We start from the raw sequence: 25774 nt of genomic DNA, 5'->3' as shown, positions 1-25774 counted from the left end.
ATGTACAGTTAAACAGTTAAAAGAATATATTACATTCTCAAAAAATGTAAAAAAAATACTACTACTATCAATTATCAATGAAATTGTTGATCTTTGATTGGGGTCATATTTTCTTGGAAAGTAACTATAAAACCTTCAAATGAAGACGATGTTGGCGGTGGCAGACGATTGAAAAAAACTAAAAACTAAAAACTACAAACTAAAAAATCATACACATGTTAAAAATTAGATAAAGTATTTTTTGTCTATATTAATTTGTAGTGTTAATTCTTTTAATGTTACTTTTATATTGCTATTATACAGCTCGCTCACTAATTTTTGTGCATCTTTTCATTTGTTTGGAGGTTATACAATTTATGTTATTTCTTTTTAGATTTATAGGCTACAGTGACAAAATAATTATTTAATATGAATCTGAAATAACTTAATTATATATACATACATACATTAAATAGAATATTTCTAAAAATAGTTTCCTGCCAAAACCTATCTATTTATAATTTATAAAGAGAATAAAGAGAATTTTGGGGGTATTTAGGTAAATAATTTATAATTCAATTGTAATCATTTTTAAAGAATCGTGTAATCATTTTTAAATAATCATAATTTAACACAAATTTGAATTCCATAATTATAGGGATAGAATTTAACTAATTTATTTTGTTTCCCTATAATTAATCCATGAATATGGTATTAAATTTAATTAATTATTTAGAACATCAGAGAGTAGATCGATTATCGATGTAATTAGTATAAATATTTATATTTGAAATACTTAATTTTTTTTTTGAAGAATTAGATATATTTTGTCTAAAACTACTCCTTTTCCGCTAGATCATTTCACGTAATAGAAACGTATCCTATTTTGTTTGTAAATTTAAAATTCAAAAAAAAAAGTTTTGGAAATAATTATATCAATGCCATTGATAATATAAAAAGATTTTTCTAATATACTTATTATATTATTAAATTTAACTATCCTATTAACTTTGGGATTTATATAGTTTTTATGATTTTTGTTTCTTCCTTTTCTTTATGTACTATTGTGAAGCGTCGAATGTATAATTTTTCATGCAGTGCTCTATATGAATATTAGGTTATCTGTATGTTTATTGTTGATCTGATGATTTCTTTTTTTGGTATATGTTGCAGCTGAATTCATCGGCATAAAAGATTCACTCAACTTTCTTCTCTTTGAACTATTTATCTGTTTATTGTTGAAAGGTTGGCTTAATTTTCTTCTCTCTAAAGTCTAAACCATCTTTCTGTTTATTGTTCATCTACTGTTCTTTTATTTGTCATTTATTGCAGATGAATTCATTAGCTTAACATGTTAGTTTTCTTTCATGTTATTTTATGTTTTTAGTTTGATTATTATTTTTTATTTAGTTTTGCTTCTTAAGAATGATATTATATCGTATACTAACAATCTATACTATTAAATGGTGCAGAAAACATTGTGGAAAGGAAGAGGGGAAGAAACAATTATGTAGAATAGGATAATAATTTCATTGTATAAAGCACTCTTTAAATAGGGATTACAAACAAGTAAATATGGTTGAACTTGTGCTCCAAGTATTCTTGGGCACCAAGCTAATATATTTCTTAGGCACCAAGCTAATGTGTTTCTTGTCCTCCAAGTTAATATCTTTTCCTTTTTCTAACACTCCCCTTCAAATTGAGTAGTGAGGTCTCCAATACTCAATTTGCAAAGAGCATCTTCAAAAACCCTCTTGTTGACTGCCTTTGTCAAAATGTCAGCAAGCTGATCTTCTGAGCGAACAAATGGTAGCTCTACAATGCCTCCTTCAATATTTTCCTTGATAAAGTGTCTATCCACTTCAACATGTTTGGTTCGATCATGTTGAACTAGATTCTTTGAGATGCTTAGTGCGGCCTTGTTGTCACAGTATAGTCGACACTTTCTGCTAGGAGCTAAGCTGAGTTCCTTCATCAGTCTTCTTAGCCACATTATCTCAGTCAGTCCACTTTTGATTCCACGAAACTCTGCCTCAGCACTCGAGAGGGCGATTACTTTCTGCTTTTTACTTCTCCAAGTCACCAAGTTACCTCCAACAAAGGTAAAGTACCCGGCGGTTGACCTTCTATCATTAGGATTCCCCGCCCAATCAGCATCGATGTACCCATGAATGTCAAGATTATCACTCTTAGAGAACAACACTCCATGTCCTGTTGTCCCTTTCAGATATCGGCAAATCCTGAGCGCTGCTTCCATATGGTCCATCTGTGGTTTATGCATGAACTGACTCACGACCCCTACGGCATAGGCAATGTCTGGCCTAGTATGCGATAAGTAGATAAGCTTTCCAACTAGTAGCTGATATCGACTTCGATCGGTCAACTCGGTTTTATCATTAATCTGCAATCCATGATTAACCGCTATAGGCGTATCTGCCGGTTTACACTCTAGGAGACCCGTTTCTGCAAGGATGTCCAGGATGTATTTTCTCTATCTCAAAAAAATCCCTTTCTGTGATCTTAACACCTCGATCCCAAGAAAATATTTGAGATCCCCTAAGTCCTTTATCTCAAACTCCCGAAACAGATTCCTCTTCAAGCTCTCAATCTCTTCCAAGTCGTCACCTGTGATAATCATGTCATCGACATATATGATTAAGCAAGTGATTTTATCTCCTTTCTTCTTCAAAAAGAGAGTATGATCGGAGTTGCTCTGTTTATATCCATAATTAATCATTGCCCCGGCGAATTTCCCAAACCGCTCTTGGGGACTGCTTCAACCCATATAAAGTTTTCCTCAGCCTACATCCTTCTCCTATCTTGAAGTCTGCTGCGAATCCTGGAGGGGCCTCCATATACACCTCTTCTTCTTTTTTTAGTTCACCATGAAGAAAGGCATTCGTCACATCGAATTGATGCAGTGGCCAATCTTTATTTGCCGCCACAGACAATAAGACTCGAATTGTGTTCATCTTGGCCACTGGGGAGAAAGTTTCTGAATAATCTACCCCATATGTCTGAGTATATCCCTTCGCGACTAGCCGTGCTTTGTACCTCTCAACTGAGCCGTCTGGTCTCCTCTTGATAGTGAAGACCCATCGGCATCCTACAGGTTGCTTCCCATTAGTTAAGATGCACGTTTCCCAAGTGCTGTTCCGGATCAGTGCGTCTATTTCTTTTTGCATTGTCTCTCTCCAGTGCTTATGCCGCATAGCCTCTTCCCATGACTGTGGGATCCCTTCCTCCTCATACAGTGCCTTCTCAAATGCTTGAGCCATTTCTGACAGATGGCTCGTAACTAGGCAAGCAACAGAGTAGCGAGCCTTCCTGTTAATCCTCTCATGTGTATATCTTTTTGGTGGAACTCCCCTGTTCTCCCGATGTGGAAGAATGTACCCCCCTGTGTCGGGGTCAATCCCTTCGACTTCTTCACTAGTGTCTCCATCTGTGTTTTCCACAACAGGGCCTTCTTCTTCCTCCACACTTACACCATCAGTAGTAAAGGAAATTGGAGGAACAGGGTTATCATTACTTACATTGGATAGCCTCAACGGGGAAGTAGTTGGTTGAGTGTCACCTTCAGGAACGGACTGTCCTACTTCAGAGACTTGCTCAGCGGAATCGCTTACTGCCGCCTCTATTAGGCCCATTTCGGGATTACTTGGCGTTGGCATCGGCGCTGATATCCAACTTAGCGGATCCTTACTACTATTCTTCCCCGAACTGCTAAGGTGGGTATAAAAGTATTCGGTTTCAAGGAAATTGCAATTCATCGTAACAAACATTCGATTGGTTTTAGGATCAAAGCACCTATACCCCTTTTTGGTTTATCTCATATCCCACGAAGACACACTTAATTGCACAAGGAGAAAGTTTGGTTCGTTCATGTTTTGGGGTATGAACAAAAACGGAGCACCCAAAGACTCGCAGTTCAAGAGTTAAAGGTGGTGGAATTTTGGTGAAGGAGGATAGGGCTTGGAGTGGTGTTTGGTGTTTGAGGATACTTGTGGGTAATCTGTTCAAGAGATAGGCTGAGGTGGCAATGGCTTCGGGACAGAAGTGTTTTGGGGCTTTTGATTCAATGAGCATAGAGCAGGACTCAGAAAAATTTCATCACTGTCCCTAACCTTTCTCGACCTTAAGCCAAATCTGCAGAAAACCATTCAAAACAAACCATGTCAGAAGAAAAAACCCCATCTCAGTCGGATGAAATTGCTCGGCAAATTGCCGAAATCATGAGCAAAAGTCTTGCCATGATGATACCATCAACACCCAAACCAGAGAACACAGAAAATCCACCAGAAATGAGTCATAAGGGGGAGAGTTGTCGACACTTATATAGGTGAGCTAGGATCGTGACCAAGTCGATGTGGGACAAGATATAGGGAGTTTTAACACGCCCCCTCACGTGTGGGCCATAATAGCACATCAGACTTCCATCACGTGGGTAGGCAAGAGAAGGGATAAAGAAATAAATCCATCATTGACTTAGGCCCGCTCTGATACCATGTTAAATGGTGCAGAAAACATTGTGGAAAGGAAGAGGGGAAGAAACAATTGTGTAGAATAAGATAACAATTTCATTGTATAAAGCACCCTTTAAATAGGGATTACAAACAAGTAAATATGGTGGAACTTGTGCTCCAAGTATTCTTGGGCACCAAGCTAATATATTTCTTAGGCACCAAGCTAATGTGTTTCTTGTCCTCCAAGTTAATATCTTTTCCTTTTTCTAACATATACTAACAATTTAATTGTACAATTATTCTTCATTTTTACAGGTAGTTTGTTCACATAAGGAATTATTTGGCATCATTCAGAAGAGTATCATCCACACAGTTGCCTTTTGAAAAGAAGAGAGGTGGAGAAAGATACTCTCAAAAAGGACGTCGACACCGGTTGAGACTGCAAGATGAATCGGCGTCGGTTATTCTAGAGAGAGGGCTTCTGCTTCTAACGAAGCTTTGAATGATGGAAAAATAGTTTTTCCTCTTTCACATGGTACTTTCTAAAATTAGGATATAGGCCTTTGGCTAATAAAAAGGAATATTGTGTTTTATTTTTCTTTAAGAGTGTCTTTTCTTTGATGCTGTAAATTTTTTAGAGAAGGTATAGAGTGTTGCGACTTTAATTGATAAAGTATTTAATGTATTGTACGTGAGGAAATCTTAACTTTGTATTCTGAAATCTATTAGTAAAGTGATTTATAATTCATTATTGAAATATTCTAAATAGATAACAACCATTGTTTTTAATATTGATATGTTGATGAAGTGTGATTTAAAATAAAGTTAAAGAGCAGAAATAAAATGAATTTATTTATTAAGAATTCTTTCTGAAAGTAAAGGAATTTATTAAAACAATCAAATCCATAAAATTGATATGTTGATGAAGTGTGATTTAAAATAAAGTTAAAGAGCAGAAATAAAATGAATTTATTTATTAAGAATTCTTTCTGAAAGTAAAGGAATTTATTAAAACAATCAAATCCATAAAAGCGATCACATAGAGAATATTTAAGTTTAAATTAATAGATAAACTTACTAAAAAATCGATATACTATAGTATACAATATTAAAGATCGTTGTTTGCACAAAGCGCGTAGGTTGAACTAGTTTCTATAAATAGGAGTAGTAATATATAATTTCTTCTTTTTTCTTTGGAATATTGATAATGATGAGTTCTATGGGTTTTTATTTTTATGCCCTTTTTTATTATTGTTCTAAAGGTTCAGTATAATTTGTATCTTAATTGTTATATCTTGATTTGTTGCACTTTTAGAATCGACCACTACTGCAATTCCACCACATTTCCTCAAATATAGGACTAAATATTTTCCACATATAAAAAATAAAGATATTGAAAAGGAAACAATCAAGATGGCTGGCAAAAGCGACAATAAAGAGATGCGTATACATAGTCTCTTCATCTAGAAATCACATGATGAACACCCATAAATTGAAAAGGCTCTATTAGAAGATAAACATTTGTTTATGAGTGTTAATATATTGCAATGTCTAACTAGTGATTGGGCCAGAAATTATACTAAAATGGGGAGATCACTCAACAATGTAATATGGTATAAGAGACTATATGTGCATCATCATGTAACAATTAACTATCCATATGTCACACCTATCATCTTGATTTATATATGAGTTCATCATATGTTAGGTAAGTCGATTGGCATTGTCTCGATCACGACATGCATGACAGATTTATGTGTGATCGGATGAAAACTGAATAAAATGAGAAAATCGGTATTAGTTATTAGCTAATTCGCAATTATTTGAGTGATTCTCACGGACACACAAGATCCCATTACTAGCATATTGTCAAAATTAGTTCAATCAGATTTTCCTAACTCTTGTATTCTCTCGTATTAATAGTTGAGTAAGTTGAATTAGATTCTCCAATTTTTTGTATTTTCTCGTATTAATCTTAACTAGTAATTGACCAATCTAGAGTTTAATTTCTATATAAACTAGCTAATTTTTAAGGTCCTAAATGTTTTTTTGTATAAGTTTCATAGAAATGAAACCTAGTCCCCAATTTCAGCCCAAAACCCTATTAGAAGAAAATAAAGAAAATACTAGATATATTATTATTTTTGCTCAATTTGGAACTGTTTGCTAATTATGTGGGCATTAATATTGTGTTTCTATAAACAAAAATGTTGAGAAATAAATATAGTAACACGAATTCTGGAAGATTCATGCAACTAGACAGACAGAAAGGAGAATTTTCACAAGAAAAGTTTGAAAATAAGATAAGAAAAATTTAATGAAAGTGAAAAATAATGGTCCCTATATATGTTTTGGTAGTATTTCGAAAATATTGAGAGAAAGTGGGACAACCTCAGATCCTCAATCACATTACAGCTATAAAGGTGAAGGCCCCCCTTGGTTTATACGCGTGCATCAAATTTATGTGGTTCGGTTTATTTACGAACCCGCAACCGCTATAAGAGGTGTGCACCAAATATAAATATTGGTGTCGAATCATGATGTTATATACACATGTCGTTGTCCTCGATCTATAGTCTTCTTTCATGCAAAAAGGGTACCAATTTACCGAGCACTTTCTTTTATTCAATAATTTTGCTATTTACTGATTACTCATAAATAAAAAATTAAGTAATCTTATTATCAAGCACTTTGATGCTAGTACTCAACGTTTTTAGTGGACCTCTTATAGTTTTTCGTTCATCATTACTCTAACAATACGATGAAAATCTACATGTGTGATGTGTTTGCCCAAGGATCCGATAACATGCCTTCCCGTTTTGCAAATTCGAGAAAAAGCAGCGGATATCATTTTTTTTCATGTTGTCTCATGAAGCATTTGGAATATTTGAAACAAGTCGACTTTGACTCGAGCTTTTCTTCATCCAAAAGAAAATTAGTCTACTCTTTGATTCGCCTAGCTTGAGATTAATTTCAGTCTCAAATATTTTAGTTTTATGAATACAATTTGCCAGACGGACAAATCTGTATATAGTGGTATATTTGTAATTTTGTTGATATTTGATTTTGTCTAATTAATTTATTCATCTTAACAATTTTGACCCGCAAAGAAATCATTCTCTCTCAGATAAAACTCCCCAAATCGATGTGGACTCCTTTATTATAATTGTTTCTTTTTAAGGTTTGTTTTAAAGTGATTTTTAGGGGGGTTTAAACATTAAATTAAAGTTATTAAGTGAATACATCGCAATTAACAATCTTGATCAGTTCTTCCCACGTTAAATCGTCGTTCATCATGGCCAAATAATTCAGTTAAATGTTGATGATGGGAAATTATGCCTACCCTTGGACCTTGATGAACCATTAACAAAGATTAACCTTTTTAAAAAGGATCGATAATAATTTACCATCTATCTCTTGTATAGAAAAAGCTTCTTAGTAATTGAGTTATATATTTTCGTCAAAAATTAAAATTGGTCACATTAAAAATGGAATGAATGTAGGATTAATTAGTGGGTCGGTAATCCCAAATGCCGTCCATTTTTTGATGGAATTTCTAATTAACGAAAGATATACTAATCCCAAATGCCGTCCATTTTTTGATGGAATTTCTAATTAATGAAAGATATATTAATCCCAAATGCCACACATTTTTTGAAGGAATTTCCATTGAAGATATATTCATCCCAAATGGCATACAGTTTTTGAGGGAATTTATATTGAAGATATAAGTACTGTTGCATTGATTATATCGATACTACCGGCTTGATAAATTCCACAAAATATTTATTTCGTGTATAAATTTGAACTCAAACTCTCTAAATTTACCGAATTATAAATTTTAACTCAATCTCTGTATTTAATTTCCCACAAATTTCACGTTGTATATCCTTAGGTACACTTAACACGAACTACGTTTACAATACAACGATTAAATAAATTATTTTCAGATTAGTGATTACGTAATCATGAAAACTACTTTTTGTTAAATAGTGGTATGATATTATGTGCCTCTTCACATGATCTAATGAGTGGCGTGAACGATCTCATTTCTAAATACGACGCTTCATTACAATCTTATTATACTATATTAAAGGCTGAAGGGACTACCATCACGTATCTATAAATATTTACTATGAATACATTAATAAAATGCAATATACTACTAATACCTATAGTCATACAAAATCCAAATAAGCTGTCATTAATTTTATTCAGATTGATTTCGGCAAGGTGACTGTTCTAATAATTTAATTTTATAGAACAAACCTTTTTAATGCAAAAACGGTGGATTTGGGAATTGAGATCATCTTTCCCAATATTGTCACATCACATTTTTGCCCCACAGATATAATTAACACCAACTAATTTTTTTTTTATTAAATAAGTAGTTTTTTCTGTGAGGAATAAAATTGCCCATCGGGAGTAAAATTTGAATAAATGAAGAAAGTGGGGACAAAAGATAAAATAAATTGTGTCCAAAATAGGGGTGGGGGGGGGGGGGGGGGGGGGAATAAGGCGCACAAATTTGTGTGATATTTAAAAATTAAAATAACAATGCGTGCACTTTTTTTATTAGATGAAGAGTATTATTATCAAAATTTATTAGTGAGTTTAGAGAATATTATCACCAAAATTTATTAGTGAGTTTAGAGAATATTATTATCAAAATTTTGTATGTTGAACTTGTTTTCCCCTCTTACTTGGTTTGAGCATTTTATATAAGTACATAAAAGGTGTTTGATTGTGATCGATCCTGTTCTTTAAGAAACTAGTAGAAGTTAATCACAGATTGAAATTAGATGAGAGAAATGCAGAGGATATATTTGTCGAAAAAGACGTTAGAATGTTAATTCCCACTAGTTATAAACATAGTCAAATCAAATAAACTATTAGCACCATAAGTCACACGAGAAAATTATAAATCCATAGTACGATATATAATACACTGTTAAGCTATGCCATCACTAGAAAATAAATGCTACAAAGCTAGTAGCTTACTCCACATTAATTGTAAAATATGTAAAGAAACAAACGTAGTTCAGAATTCAAATGATAAAATTGAGATGTCATAAAGTCTTTCATTTAATTTTTTTAAAAACAATAAAATACTAATAAATGTGTGCGTGTGATCGGTGCGGTGATATTAGGTCCACGATCCTAGCTCCTAACCATAAGAGCATCCACAATAGCAATAGGTCAGCCATAGGTCAGCTACTCTCTCTCCCTGCCACATCATTAACACTAAAAATCTACCTGTCACATCATCATTTTAATCAAATAGGCTAGCCGCAATATAAATAATTCAAAAACAACTACATTTACGGAATAAAATTTACGAGACATATACGGGAAAATTCATTCATTTCATTTTTAAAAAAGTACATTCATTTAAAAAAAAATTACATAATAAAGAAAAAAACTATCGCCGTGCAGTCTTCCGTGCCCACAACTCTTCAATTATATCCTTTTGGAGTTGAATATGAGCATCAACTTGGCACATGTCGGCATGTGCCTGGAGACGGCTGACTTCATCGTGAGGTACCCCCTTCGTACGTTGGGGGTGGCCACGCCGTGGCTTGGACCGGCTGCATCAGTATTGTCATTGGCCCAATTAGTCAGTTGTACGCCTTCGTCTTCGACGATCATGTTGTGCATGATAATGCAGGCGTACATTATATTAGCAATGCATTTGACATCCCACAAACGCGTTGGACCCTTAATTGCCGCCCATCGAGACTGGAGCACACCAAATGCGCGCTCCACGTCCTTGCGCGCCGTCTCCTGCCGTTCCGCAAAGTAGTCATTCCTGTCATCATTTGCTTGCCTGATCGTCTTCACAAAGACATGCCACCTAGAGTATATCTCATCCGCCAAGTAGTAGCCCATATCATGCCGGTTGTCGTTGGCCACAAATGAGACGGCCGGACCGATGCCCTGACACTTTTCGTTGAAGAGGGGCGACGAGTTGAGGACGTTGAGGTCGTTGTTCGACCCGGCTACCCCAAAATACGCATGCCAGATCCACAGCCGGTAATCAACTACGACCTCGAGGATCATCATGGGATTCTTTCCCTTGTAGCCGGTCGTGTAGGTCCCCTTCCAGGCAGTTGGACAGTTCTTCCACTCCCAATGTATACAATCTATGCTGCCTAACATTCCGGGAAACCCATGCTGCTCCCCGTGCATCTGCATCAGATACTGGCAATCTTGGGGGGTAGGGCTTCCAAGGTACTGCTCACCGAAAATTTGAATCACGCCCTGACAGAAAAACTTCAGACATTCCAGAGCAGTCGTCTCACTGATGTGGAGGTACTCATCCCACATGTCTGCCGCGCCTCTGTAGGCCAACTGCCTGATTGCCGCCATGCACTTTTGAATAGGGGTGTGGCCGGGTCTGCCAGCCGCATCGTGCCTGAAGCGGAAATACAGATATCGACGCTCCAAAGCGTCAACGATACGCATAAACAACTCCTTGCGCATTCTAAATCGCCGCCGAAACATGTTTGTGTTAAACCGCGGGTCCGGTGCGAAGTAGTCGTCATATAGCTGCTGATGTGCAGCTACGTGATCCCGATCAATCACTGTTCGGTGGTGGTCAACGGGTCGAGGGCGAGGTACCGCATGTTGTTCGACCTTTTGCATGTACCGCTCTATCTCGCAGTTCATGTAGGCCTCCATAGCCTCGTTCATCCGCCGTTCGTACTCCTCAGCATCCCCACCACTACCACCACTGCTACCACCCGCGTTACTCATCGCTCGATGTTGCTCTTGTACAGAAATGTAGAGAGAGAGAAAATTCGTTAAAACAAGTGGTGCAAAGGAAAATGAAACTAAAATCGCGTATATATAGTGTTTCAAAAAATTTCAAAAAACAAAAAACAAAAAATAGCGCTGGCCGATCGCGAGCCTGCAATGGCGGCCAGCGCTCGCAAATCGGCGTGCGCTCGCCTATTTTCTCGCCGAAAAGGCGCTGGCCGATTCCAATGGTTCGACTAGCCGACCGGCTAGCGACGCGAATCGGCTAGCCGGTGCGCTAGCCGCCATTGTGGATGCTCTAAATACTTATAAAAAGTATAGTGATAAACAAACATATAGTATTAATTAAAAGTCCTATTAGATAGCTAATTATTTTAAATCGCTAACCGTTAATAAGCACGAAAGTATTTGTATATCTATAAAATCCCTTCGTATTGATATTAATAATTAGTAATTAGCAAATAGTTAGCAATTGATCATATCCCTATTAATATATTATATATATAATGAATTTTTTTTGATATTTTACATTGAAAATTAATTTATAAATATCAATTAATTTAAAATAAATCACGTGCTCCCTCCGGCCACAAAAAATAGTGTCATTTGTGGATACACGGGTTTTAGTGAAAAAGATAAAGTAAATGAGAATGAGAAAAAATATGTAAAGAAAGAGAGATGTGTAGACAAAATAAGTAAGTATGAGAGAGAAGAGAAAAAGTTGATAAAGTATAAGAGATAAACTTTTCATTTTCAGAAGTGTTATTTTTTTTGGATATTCCAATGGCAAAATGAGACAATTTTTCATGGACGGAGGAAGTACTAAAGTCGACAACAATTTAGAAAAATATTCAAATTTAAAAAAAAAAGTTCTTTTATTGAATATATACAATAACTTTTAAATTATAGTATGAGAATTTGTTATAAATTTCCCATATCATTTATTTTTATTATTATTATAGATAATATAACTAATTATAAAATTAGTTTGTAATTTAATTTTAATTAAATTCAAAATTTATGAGAAAAAAATGTTAAGTCTGCGCCTTCACTCGTGGATTAGAAGATGGTGCCCAAGGTTTGCGATCTCACTCACTTCATCATTGGAAGATTTGAGAAATATCAGAGGTTGGAATGGAGGTTTAAAAGTGGAGTAGCAAGTACTGTATGTTTCTTGGTGAAGCTTGTGGATAGAGTTTTCTCTCTCTTCTTTTTTTAGCTGCGTCATTGGAGTGTTGTTGCTTGGTTGTTGTCGTGTTTGATTTTTTTTTTTTTGGTTTTGTAGGCCTTCTTTTGTAATTGTTACTTTGTTGTGTTTGTTAGTACGTTGGATCTTTGCACGTCATTTTTGGTTTTAAGCCTTTTTAAATGCAATAAAAAAATTATATATATATATAGGATTTATGTTATCTGTCATTATTAAATGGAGTATATATCTAATAAGAAACATTCTTAATGTTTAGTATATTAATTGTCAATTAGTAGTAATACAAAATGTTTATTAGTTATGTAGCGGTTTTAAACGTGCTCGTAGAGAGTCTATATATACATACTTTTTTTAATGGTAATGCAATCGGCATGCCAATTTTTTGGTGGCCGAATAAATAAGTTTTTTTTTTTTTTGCAAAATAAATGATGTTTTTTATGTATTTATTAGAAATTAACCTCAAGTTATTATTTTGCAAAATAAATAATCTTTTTCTATGTATTTATTAGAAATTAACCTCAATATCTATAAAAAGAATTCCATCTTTAAATACGACGTCACCAATTGCATGTAAGTTAGAACACAATTGTCTTTATTCCCGCCTTTCAATTTTCTCAACTTTTCAACTATATGTCAATTACTTTATTATTAAATAAATGCATCCCCTAAATCATGACCAAATTTATAACATCTCTAATATTGACTTCTCCCCTCCCCATTCTATAAAACAAACACAATTTCACCCAACCACAAAAGAAGTGTATATCATCCCCGTCCCCACCTAAAAAAAGACATCAAAAAGAAGAAGAAGAAATAAAGTTTCAAGCATGGAAGATGGTTTCTTCTATTCCTTTTTGTACTTTATAGTTTCATCATTTTTTCTGATTTTCTTGATGAAAGTTGTGGTTCATGATTTTTGGTGGATACCCACAAGAATTGAGAATCATTTCATGCAACAAGGGATTAATAGCCCAAGATACGAGTATTTCTTGGGCAATTTGAGAGAGATTTCCATCTTAAGTTTGAAGGCTTCTTCTGAATCCATGCCTCTCTCTCATGACATTTTCCCTAGAGCTCTCTCTTTCATTCATCTTTGGAAGAAGATATATGGTATGTATTCATTCTTTTTTTCTTTTGTTTGATTGTTCGTTCTGCTGGTTGTGTGTTTTTCCGCAAGTCTGGTGTTGCTGGTCATTTGTTTAGCCCTAGTTATATCTAGTTGACCTTTTGTCTTTCATAATAAGTGATTTTTTTTAGTTTGTTTTACTGGTTTGTGTGTTTTTTTTGCGAGATTTGTATTATTTATGAGTTGGTCTTTTAGTTAGGCTTCATTATGTTTAGTTGACTTTTTGCTATCTTTTGGTGTATGAGGCGTAGTCTTTTGTCTTGTTTGGACTCTTGCTCGTTTAAGTAGGTTAATTTTTTTTAAAATTTGATTATAAATTGTATAATTTCAATTTTAGTAGCTTTGCTTTCTATATATTCGCACGCCCCACCTATAAATAACACATTCCTAAACCGAAACACAATATTCATTATAGTACATAGTATATTTGATTCTGATTTCTTGGATTGTTACATTTCTCAAGAAATCTCTTTTACTAGATTTATACTATAAATCTTTGTTATATATAAACTTGTGATAAAATTGTGTAATGGTTACAATTTTTATTCAATGATTCTGTCTGTATTATCCATTAATGGTAGCCGACTTAATTAGTATTTTTCGGTTAGAAATAAAATCATTCTTATCTGCATGATGTAATATCATCAATAATTAATGTCAACGCGATGCGACTTTTTCTGGCCAATTCACTTAACGTTACGTAGTAGTGACACAAAATTAATCAACAAATATATTAATTGCTGAATTATATTTGTCAAAACCCTTATTTAATTTTCGGCTTTCTTCATAATTAATCACATATTTTTTCAGGTAAAATGTTTCTGATATGGTTCGGACCCACTCCTCGTCTCACAATATCTGATCCTTCCATAATTAAAGAAATATTTTTCTCAAAATCACAATATTTTGAGAAATATGATCCACCATTGCAAGTTAAAAGAATTGAAGGTGATGGTTTGTTGAATCTCAAAGGAGACAAATGGGCTCATCACAGAAGGATTATGCAGCCCTTTTTTCGCATGGAAAATCTCAAGGTGTTTATTCTAATTACTACTCCCTATTTTCTATTGCATTACCATTAAATAACCCCTTTTTTGTACTTAATTATTTGTAGCTAATTGCCCCAATAATGGCTAAAACCATGGAGGAAGCATTGGTGAAATTGTCTGAAAACATGAACAAAATTGGAAGTTTGGAAATTGAGATTGAAGTATCAGTTTGGTTCCAAAATTTGTTGGAAGACGTAATTACCAAAATAACGTTTGGGAGGAACTATGAAGAAGGATTAGTAATTTCTAAACTCCAAGCACACCAAACAGCCCATGCCACTGAAGCTTATCAAAATGCTTTCATCCCTGGTTATAGGTATGTATTTTTATTGCAATTGATGTTACATGTCATACTACTATATTCTTGACATATTTAAAATTAAATGCCTACATGATTCTACTTACATTACAAACATAATATGCCAATAATTGTCTAGAATATGGAATTGTTGAATTTTGACCAGAAATCATCAGAAAGTGAATTTAATTAGTAATTTAATTGAGCTCACACATAACCTAAGTATCAGTTACACAATTTCTGATGTACAAAATATTAAGCAAAACAACTGGTATGATAAATTATTTGTTTAATTTTTATATTGATTTTAAATAATTTTAATCTTTCCCATTAATCAACATTTAAGGTTCTTGCCAACATCAGCAAGTAGAGTTTCTCGGCGAATATCAAAAGAAATTAGGAATTATTTGCTGAAACTCATCGATCGCCGAAGAAGAAGCGATGATCGGAGCAACGACGAGGGGTCAAATGAACGGCAGCCAACCGATTTATTGGAGGTGATGATGAACGCCGCCGGCAAATCACCTCGCCGGAATGACCCAACCGCCGTTACCGACGATGACGTCGTAGAGGAGTGCAAAACGATATTCTTCGCTGGCACGCACACCACGTCGGCCATGCTGACGTGGACGGCGGTGCTCTTGGCCATGCACAGCAATTGGCAGGATGAGGCACGTGACGAGATTTTCAGGGTGTGTGATGCCCCTCCTACTAAAGATGATCTTGCAAACCTCAAATTGGTATGGCATAATAACCTCATAATTACTTTAATTTTTCTTTAATCACTAACTATATTGGTATAATTTGTATGCAGTTGGGAATGATCATAAATGAGTCAGTGAGATTATACCCACCTGTTGTTGCAATGATCAGACGGGCTAAAGAAGATGTTTACTTGAGCGGAATCCACATTCCAAAGGATACTGAGATTCTTATCCCAACCATAGCCGTTCATCACGATTCGACGCTATGGGGTGACGATGTACAAGATTTTAACCCAAGGAGATTTGCTCAAGGTATGAGCCAAGCCGGGGGGCACCCGTTGGCTTACCTCCCTTTCGGGTCGGGTGGTCGGCGTTGCATTGGCCAAAACCTGGCCATTCTAGAGGCCAAGTTAGCTATTGCAATGATTCTTCAGCGTTTCTCTCTTAAGCTGGGGCCCATGTATCAGCACACCCCTTCGGTGGTGACGCTACTCCATCCACAACATGGTGCACCTATTGTGTTTACAAAGTTATCGAAATAGGTTAATTGGATTGAATTATATTTAGTAGTAATATGATATTCGTCAAATAAAAAACTATAAATTTTGTTAACCTTCTAATTTTCAAACCCGAAAATAATTTGATTTGCTCCTCCTTTGATTTGTTGTATACTTGTATTGGTAATCTCATGTCAATGTTTTAGTAAAATTTAATACTACGTTAACATTTAGAGAGAACGAACATGCCACGGTATATATGTTTCTTGAAAACTAATTGCTTATGTAAAATGATGACTTTTTTTAATGCTATATCGATCGATACTAGAATACGTACATTGTTTATTTAGAGTAAAGTATTCCACATGTTATGTTATTGGTGAAATAAAGATTCAAATCACTTGGTCTCAATCCGTAAACCTGTCTCGCATGCTTCATTTTTTTAAATTACTTTATTTTGGTTTAATATGGTTAAAGCTACTTTTCAACCTCCATATATTTTTTATAATAAGGTCATATCATGAACAATCATTTAAAACTAATCAAATAATAATAGTGATTTTATGTACCTAATGAACTTCCTTAATTAACACATAATTATAATTTAACGACTTCGCTAAATAAAGAATCCGACGGCCCAATTGAAAAACACGTAGCAAAACATAAATAAAAATTCCCATTTTATTTTCCATTTCGATTAAAAAGCCGAAAAAGAAAAAGAAAAAGAAAAAGAAAATAGTATTCTCTCTCTACAGTTGCTAAACAAAGCTACCCTACTCGGCCAAAGTGCCATCTCCATCCCATTCGATTCTACTGTCGTCTCCCTTGGAGAAATCAGAGAGAGTGATTCGATCTTGTTGTTGTTGATCCAACGGCCGCCTTTCAATACCACATTCCAACCAGAATCATGTGGAGAAGGCTCGCGATTCAGCTACGATCGCTCGAACCAGGCCGATTCGCATCCAGGCCTGTCCGATGCGCCGCCGCGTCTTCGGCCGCTCCAAGGAATTTCCTCCGACCATCCGCCGCCTCCTATCGACATTTCTCTGCATCTGGTTGGTGCCTCCGCCTAACCCTAAATTTTTAATTTCATAGTACTTCTGTAGATTTAGATTGGTAGTACATATGAAATTCTATAGCTATGTAGATTTGGATTGGTACATATGAAATTTATAGCTCTGTCGATTTAGATTGGGGCATATGATTGTGATTCCGCGATTATTATGATATTCGATTTTTGGGTGATTAATTTTTCATAAATGAATAGGGAATGCTTCTGCATTGAGAGTGGAAGATGTTGTGCCCATCGCTACTGGTCACGAGCGAGAGGAGTTGGAAGCTGAGCTTCAAGTTAGTATTTTATCTCTGGCTACATGTTTTTGCTTTTAGCAATAACATATGGAGTAATAATTTTCTCACAATTTGTATTGAATCCTTTTTAATTAGGGAAAGGACATTCTCGAAATCAACCACCCCTCGGGTCCCTTTGGAACGAAGGTCAGCATTGTTTCGTATGAATTTCCTTTCAAATTCGTTTCATGTTCTATGTTGGAATTATTTTTCCTTAGCTATCAGAATTCAGAACTAGTATGATATTGTAGCTATTATCTTTTGAGATTCTGTCTCTCTAGTATAGAATTGATTGCTTGTGTATGCTCAATTACACACTCAATTGTCTTCTTAAAGAATGTCTATTATGTTTCATGCCTTACTGTGAAATGCGCCTAACAGAGAGTCGGTATATCTACTTTTTCCTTTCCTGCAGGAAGCCCCTGCCGTGATTAAGTCTTATTACGGCAAAAGAATTGTGGGATGCCCTGGTGGCGAAGGCGGTAAGTCTTTGTTATGTGTTTTCACCTTTTGTTTTGTTTACCTCTGTTTTTGGATAGTGATAATCTATTCTGTGCCCAAAACTCTACAGAGGATGAGCATGATGTTGTTTGGTTTTGGCTAGAGAAGGGCAAGCCGCATGAATGCCCAGTATGCTCACAGTATTTTACGGTAAGTCTGGTTAGCTTCACCAAATAATGTTTATTTGTTAAAGATGCTAAATTGTTTTGGTGTCTTTTTTAATGTCATAACACCTGATTCAAGAAAGCTTGACAGATCAGTAATAACTACATATGGTCAACCGTCCATATTGCGATTCTAAGATTATTCACATTTCTATAACCATGTTGATACTTCTTACATAGAAATTGCTAAATGTAAGTTCTAACTTGTCTGGATAGACAAATTAGAGGAAAATTTTGAAATCACAAATATGTCTTTGCTTCAATTGCTTTACACTGGAACAAGATGCAAATGATTGGGTGGAAATGACTAATGAGGGATAGTCAGCTGGTACCTGTTTTTTTTATGTATATAAATTACATATTGTCTAGTCTTTAGATGATTCTAGATGCATGGTTGACAACATCAACTTACCTAAGCTTTACACATCTTTGGACATCTTTTGGATTGTATTTTTTCTTTGTTCATGGCTTAAATTCATCATGTTTTACAGTAAAATTTTATTGAACCAAATAAATTATAACGAAGAATTTTTTCTTGATTCATACTGTATTAAGAAATATGCTCATTTCTAGTGAAAGCCACTTGTTTAACTTAGTTTCTTTTGCATCTTCTTCTTGCCCATGATTCTTTGTTTGCTGCCAAGGTGTGGGATAGACTCGATGATAAACCTATTGCTTTGCTGTGTGTGTTTAGAGATTCAGTTTAGATTTAGCTCAGCTTATCTATAATCATGAACACCTGAATAATAGATAGGCTTTACTTCAACAAGTCAAGTCTTGTTATGTTAATTTGTATCACATTTAGCATCTGAACATCCATGTTCTAAATGCTTTGTTTCCATCAAAATGTTCACAAATTTTCCTTGTCCACAGTTGGAAGTGGTGGGCCCGGGTGGACCTCCTGATGGACATGGAGACGAAGATGATCACGATCACCACCACTGAAGATAGTCGGCATATTTGCTGCCAGAATAAGATCTGGTGACAGGATGAGGAGTTTTGTAATATTCTTCAGGTTTTGAAGCTCATTGGTTTTCGAAACGAACTGCTTTCACTATGGCCTTGTTGCTTTGGCAACAATTGAACCTATTTCTCCTCACCTTTTTTTTTGGGATATAAAACATGGGAAGGTGATCCATATAAATTATGGATTTCAAACCATTGAGGATACAATAATTGCTGACAACATTTAGTTCAATGTAGTTACATTTTGTTGTTCTGCTATTGTGCAGAACTTTCAGATGGATTGCAAAAATATTTTGGCAAATTTGTTTTTATTTCCTTTCCTAAATTGGTTTATTTTTTAAAATTCCATAGCTGGTTATGCTGCCTAGTCATATATGCGCTTTATGAAAGTAGTACTATAAATTCAATAGCGCATTTTGGCCTATATTTGAAGTGATGTTTTTATGCTCAGTAAATTAATTAAATATGATTGCTACTAAACAATGTTCTGAAAGTTGAATTTTGTTTTCTTAGGGATTGTGATTGAGTTACTTTGACAACAAGAAATTGATCATTGTAATATTGAATTGCATAATGGGATCATACAACTGGAATCGATTCAAAAGGGACAAGAGGTTAATTTATTCTTTGGTTGTATTATAAGGATAGATGGTTTAATGGAGAATTTATTTTGCTAATATCCCACTTAATCCTTATTAAACTATTTTCACTCTGTACCTACTTTCTTTTATATTCTCCACCTTTCATTAGTCGGTAAATATCGTTCAAATGCTGATCTTGTTATTGATGGGGTGATGAGTCTCTCTCTAGTATATTTTCTAAACTGAAAATAAATATTTGTCCTAAATTATGTGGATTCTACTTTGTGCTTTGGATGGTAGTGGGTAATAGTGGAGTTGACAATACTAAAATATAGCCCCCTAAAACGAGTGAGAAATTTGCTAGCAAAAAGCCTATGGCATGCCTCTCTGTGGATAGATATTTCTAAATAAATAGTACTATGTATAAAATATCTCTGTACACCTCTTTGTATACTTGTGATTTGTGAATAGTTCCAAGGAAAACAATACTCCTACAAGAATAGGTTATCATTGAAAACATAAACTAGCTTTTCATATAAAGACGTAGACATTGTGAAGTATCATTTCATTAAACTAGTTTTCAACATCTATTCTTAATGCCTAGGCCTAGCATAAATTAGCTTTGTCCCTTGCAAATATTCTTTCTCAATGACCTAACCAGATTGTGTATCCCAATTTTTTCCATTTAAAAGTTGATATTTTACTTCAATTTCCAATAATATCATTATAAGCAAGAATACTCGTTGAAATTAGTATCAAATACATTCATATATATATATTCAATGATTGTATCATGAAGATGCTACACTATCAACAATAGAGAGGTGTCCTGTTGATTTTGGAGACAAGTTGTCATGCACTGAAATCCAATATTTGGAGATTTCCTATCAACAGAACCAAATACAAAACTTGTACACCTATTGTCCTTGAAGAATACAAAATCTATAATGAATATTTAGACAAAATATGCCAAGTGAAAAGTGGCAAACAAGGGAGAATGAAAAGTTGGTTTGGAAATGAAAAGTTTTCAAGCTTTTTTCTATTACTTCCCAGTTTTCATTACAGCCATTGAAATGTACTAGCTAGCCTAACCAACAATCTTTACTTAGATTATGTACCTCAAAATTCCATATTCTTTTGCATGTTGTATTTAAAAAACCAATCTTATTTAGGAAAACAGCAGACACCCCTACAATTTTTATTTGCATCTGTTGATAGCTTGGACAGTTAAACATGACATTCAAGAAAATGGGCATCCATCAGTCATCAAAAATATATAAACAAATGATCATAGAGATATGTGTTTTATCTTCTTGCCACAAATTGAATTATTCCTTTGTTGTTTAGAGTAAAATTCTTGAAGTTGTATACAAGTAATAGTAGTAGTAGATCTGCTTTATATCAAGCCACTGCCAAGAAGCACAGATTCTTTTCAAATGTGCACATCTACAACCCTCCCTCCAAACCTAATTACTCTTAAGATTTTTCTATTACAAACTCTTATACAAACAACATGCCACATGTATATATGTGACAGTAAGATGAACTTGAACTACTATTTGTAACAGAGGAAGTAGAGTATTGTATGTTATTAAAATCTGCTATTTTTCTTTTTAGCTTTTGTTGTTTTGATTAATTAACTCATTGCTCTTTGCTGCTTAAAGATTCCATTCATTTGGTCCTTGTCCTTACCACTCATAGGCTTAGATACCTCCCCCCTACCCTACCCTACTCCCTCTATTTTTGAGATTTTAGGCAATGTGCAGAGCTGGTTCACACATACATTTCAATTTCATTTTCCACCACTTTTTGAGTGTATAAATAGGGGTGTGGTTCCTCAACTTCATTACATATCACAAGGGAATTCTTCAACTATTGAGAACTTAAGTTTCATAGCCGAAATGAGCTTCTCAAATTCATCAACAGGCTCTGGTTAGTGCAAATTTTCCACCATTTTATATTTCATTTCATGTCTGCATTTTGTGTTATCTCATCACAATGAACTGTTTTGGCTCAAATTTGTTGTGCAAATTCAGGTAGAAGAACATTTGAATTTGGAGGTACATATGTGGTTAAGCCAAGAGGAAAACACCAGGCCACGATAGTTTGGCTCCATGGTCTCGGTGACAACGGGTCCAGGTAAAGATTAAAAATTAGACCACCTTACATTATATAAAGGAAACAACATATTGCCATTTCTTTGTGATGTCTTCATAGACATAGGATATGAGAGAAAGGGAAATGTATTTTTTTCATATTTCTTGTCTGAAAATTGGAATATGCATTATCTAAAAGTTGTTTTTGGGTGGGTTTTTTCATAACAAAAGCACAATTCACAAAAGCCTCATGCATGCACCATTTCATCCTATCTACACTATTTGGTTGTACACAAAAAATTTAAGCCTCTTGCTACTCATTTTCATTATGTATCTCTTTTTGCAGCTGGTCACAACTCTTGGAAAGCCTCCCTCTTCCTAATGTAAGCACATAATCATTGTATCTCTTCTAAGGCTTTATGTTTCTTACCAAACATTGTCCTAACTTTTAAATTTTGAACTTTATGATGAAGATAAAATGGATATGCCCCACTGCTCCAACTCGCCCCGTTACTTTACTAGGTGGATTTCCTTGCACAGCATGTAAGGGCAAAAAACAGATCAAATTAATCAATTTTATATCATATTATGCAGCTTAAACTGACAATCTAGCATGGTTTATGGTGTGTCAGGGTTCGATATGGGAGAGCTGTCTGAAGAAAGTTCGGATGACTTGGAAGGCTTAGATGCCTCAGCAGCACACGTAGCTAACTTGCTCTCAACTGAGCCTGCTGGCAGTAAGAGTCTCTACTAATCTAGTTTTCTTCATGTGATTTTGACATCCAAAAACGCGTGTTTTGAGATGATCTTTGCCTTGTTATGTCTGTTTGCAGTCAAGCTTGGTGTTGGAGGCTTTAGCATGGGAGCTGCAACAGCTCTCTACTCTGCAACTTGCTTTGCTCGTGGCACATATGAGAACGGCCGCGCTTACCCTATCACTTTGAGGGCCGTTCTCGGCCTCAGTGGTTGGCTTCCCGGAGCTAGGTTTGGTTTCTATGATCAAGAAAGAAATGACTCAATAAGATTTCTACCTTGTCCAAACTATTTGTATGTGTTACTAAAATGTTGACCATTTTGCCCTTGCAGGAGCATGGCTAGCAAGATTGATAGATCGGGCGAGGCAGCTAGGCGAGCTGCCTCTCTCCCGATCTTCCTATCTCACGGACTTTGTACATAAGTCTACTTTATCTTTTTCTTCCAAAATCATTTTATCAAGAAAAAATTTTATTCACTAATTTGTTCTTTTGAATAGGTGATGAAGTTGTTCCTCACAAACATGGCGACATATCATACCAATCTCTTCGCATGTCCGGTTTTCGAAATCTATCTTACAAGACATATGAAGGGTACTTCTAAATTTATTACTACTATATTTTTCATAAAAATAGAAGTAATGATATCTCTCAAGGGCTTTTGAGTCATTTTGCTCGTCTTGATGTTGTAGGATTGGACACTATACTGTGCCTAGAGAGATGGAAGATGTTAGCAACTGGCTAAATATGGCCATGAGGTTTTAGGATTTAGGGTGCTATTGGTTTGTGAGGGTTACTCGATTCGACTTGACTTCACTCGACTCGACTCAACTCTAACTCATTAAAATTGGGAAAATAAAAGGATAGTGCTGTAGATTTGTAGCAAGAGATGTGGCTTGCAAATGTGCAATGTAATTAGTGGTTTATCTTCTACTATATGCTTTTATTGGCTTTGATATGAGTATTTGGGTACACAATAATATTAAAGATTTTCTCAAAAAATATTCGGTTCTTACTTTATTAGTATTTGAATACAATTATTAAAAGTTAGATATAAATTTCGTTTTGATAAAATTAATAAAGCAACTAAAATTCATAATAGATTCAACCATGTGTACAATGTTTATCAACATAATTATTATGGGAAATTTACAGTTTTTTTCTTACTTCCTTAATTTTTCTCCACTCTCCATTCAACTCACCCCGTCCCAAGTATAAACACCAATAACAAAGCCACAATTTGATCGAGAAAAATCTCCATCTCCACTCCACTCCACTCCCTTCCACGAAATAACTCAAATAATTTAGATTTATATTTGATGTTAGGACTGGACACGACGTCCCGCCAGTTTCTATCTTTTAGGTTGTTCACGAAAGGACGTCGAACATCTAGCCAAATTGTTTTCTTTGCCGATTAAAGGAGTATTGGACGTTTTCTAGATGATCAAGAAAAGGTTCGATTTTACGTTTGGTATTTAGAATAGCAAAATGTTAAAGAATTAACGTTAAATCAACGAAGTACTCCCTTCATCCGCGAATAAGAGTCTCATTTATTTCCGACACGAGTTTTAAGAAATGTTAAGAAAAGTGGGTGAAAGAAAGTTAGTGGAATATGAGTCTCACTTATATATATTAATTTTAAATGATATGTGAGTGAATTGAGTTAGTGGAATGTGAGACTTCTTTGTCACTTAGAGTAATTATGAATCGAAACTCCTATTTGCGGACGACCAAAATAAAAAAAAACATGACTCCTATTTGCAAACGGAGAGAGTATAAAGCAAGATGAATTAAAAATATATTTGAGCTTTATCTATTATTTAAATGGTCACTATACAATTGCATTTGGACTTTTGCAATACCTAGTAAATTTTATTAGCACCAATAGTATCTTGACAACGAGGGTGATCGCATTTTTAGTCCTTTTGGATATTTTTAGGACATTTCTACCCTTTTTAAAAAAATTTAAAATCTAAGGCTATTTATGTCCATTTAATAAACTAGTTTCTTGAAAAAAAATTTATTAATAAAAAACTGAATCGTTTAGAAAATCCTAGGGACCCAAAAAAAACTAAAACAAAACTTATAAAATTAAAATTAAACTCGAATAAACAGTAAGTCTTTTGTCCTGTAAACGATGTCAGATGGTCAGAAACTATTGCACATCATCGCAGTCGTGTCGATTCGCAAGCATCGTGCAAATTTCAAGTCATTCAACACACAATGTTTTTGGCTCGTTTTCGCCAGTCATCGTCAAAAACTAGGGACACACATTGTATCTTCAAGTTGGATATTAGTTAAGTTATGTTTGTAAGAAATGGCTGTCTATGGAGATTTAGTTTCTATTATGTAAATTATTGATCAACTTCAAACACATCCACACCCTCTTATTTCCATCTGCCAAAAACAGCTTGAATATCTCATTAAACTAATTGTTTCCCTTCAAAAATTTCTGGAAAGCTATTCTCCCCACCGTGGCTATACTAAAGCAGATGTTGGGTGAGTCGCATTCCAGAAGCAGCTTACGATGCTGAAGATGTGATTGAGTCCTATATCGTTAATCAAATTCATGTTCGATCAAGAGATGGAGTAGAAACCATACTCCATTCAATTTTATCAAGGTCTTTTACAATTTATAACAAACAATAAAATTGTTTATTACTTGTTAAATACCGGTCTGCATAAGGCTCAGCTTGATTCGCACGCACCGTGCGACTTTCAAGTCATTCTGATATATAACGTTTTGATGATCATTGGAGGAGAACCCCATCTCCAAATTTTCCAGATTGTTGGAATGGGTGGGATAGGCAATACTACTCTCGCTAGAAATAACTATGTAAGTCCACTCGTCCACCATCATTTTGTTGTTTGTGCATATAGTCAGTGACGGATCTACATAGGCACCGAACCCCTATTTCCCCTTATACCGCCGCTCTCCGACCGGCCTCCGCCCCAGAACGAGCCTTGCACACCAACCGTCCATACTCAGGGAGTTCCACTGCAAGCGCCGCTGATTCTGCAAAATTGAATTAGGTTGGAGAACAAAAGACTCGGGCTTATTAATCTTGGGCCATATATTTATTTGTTGGACTGCTTTTACATTCAGATTATAAAAAACTGATCATGTTTTTTACATAATTACCCCAAATCAGTTTTCACTCGATAAGACTTGCAGCCGCGCCGTCACCAATAATTTAGGTAAGAATTTGATGGGTATGAATATATTAATAATTTATCAACTAAAATAATCTTATTTGAATCAATAGTGCAATACGTCCC

The 25774-nt window shown here is 34.9% G+C and overlaps 3 protein-coding genes across 3 annotated transcripts; all 3 read left to right on the top strand.

The window, feature by feature from the left end:
- The first annotated feature begins 13158 nt into the window (after nt 1-13158).
- On the top strand, nt 13159-16259 carry LOC125207162 (cytochrome P450 734A1-like). The gene is made up of 5 exons (XM_048106388.2): nt 13159-13521; nt 14348-14571; nt 14652-14902; nt 15231-15624; nt 15699-16259. Exons 1-5 carry the CDS (start codon nt 13239-13241, stop codon nt 16128-16130), a joined length of 1584 nt encoding a protein of 527 aa, XP_047962345.1. The 5' UTR covers nt 13159-13238; the 3' UTR covers nt 16131-16259.
- Nucleotides 16260-16810: 551 nt separating this feature from the next.
- LOC125207163 (putative cytochrome c oxidase subunit 5b-like) lies at nt 16811-19377 on the top strand. The gene is made up of 6 exons (XM_048106389.2): nt 16811-17140; nt 17353-17435; nt 17532-17582; nt 17851-17917; nt 18007-18086; nt 18974-19377. Exons 1-6 carry the CDS (start codon nt 16993-16995, stop codon nt 19043-19045), a joined length of 501 nt encoding a protein of 166 aa, XP_047962346.1. The 5' UTR covers nt 16811-16992; the 3' UTR covers nt 19046-19377.
- A 1239-nt stretch (nt 19378-20616) lies between these two features.
- Nucleotides 20617-23456, top strand: LOC125207451 (uncharacterized). Its single transcript, XM_048106802.2, has 9 exons — nt 20617-21579; nt 21684-21786; nt 22090-22126; nt 22217-22286; nt 22376-22480; nt 22577-22727; nt 22830-22912; nt 22996-23089; nt 23188-23456. The coding sequence occupies exons 1-9, from the start codon at nt 21549-21551 to the stop codon at nt 23258-23260; spliced, it is 747 nt and encodes a 248-aa protein (XP_047962759.1). The 5' UTR covers nt 20617-21548; the 3' UTR covers nt 23261-23456.
- The last annotated feature ends 2318 nt before the right edge of the window (nt 23457-25774 follow it).

This window comes from Salvia hispanica, chromosome 6, assembly GCF_029641045.1.
Source record: "Salvia hispanica isolate PSC_SH4W2 chromosome 6, Shi_PSC_v1, whole genome shotgun sequence".
Lineage (NCBI taxonomy): Eukaryota > Viridiplantae > Streptophyta > Magnoliopsida > Lamiales > Lamiaceae > Salvia > Salvia hispanica.
This window is presented reverse-complemented; position numbering and strand designations above follow the sequence as displayed.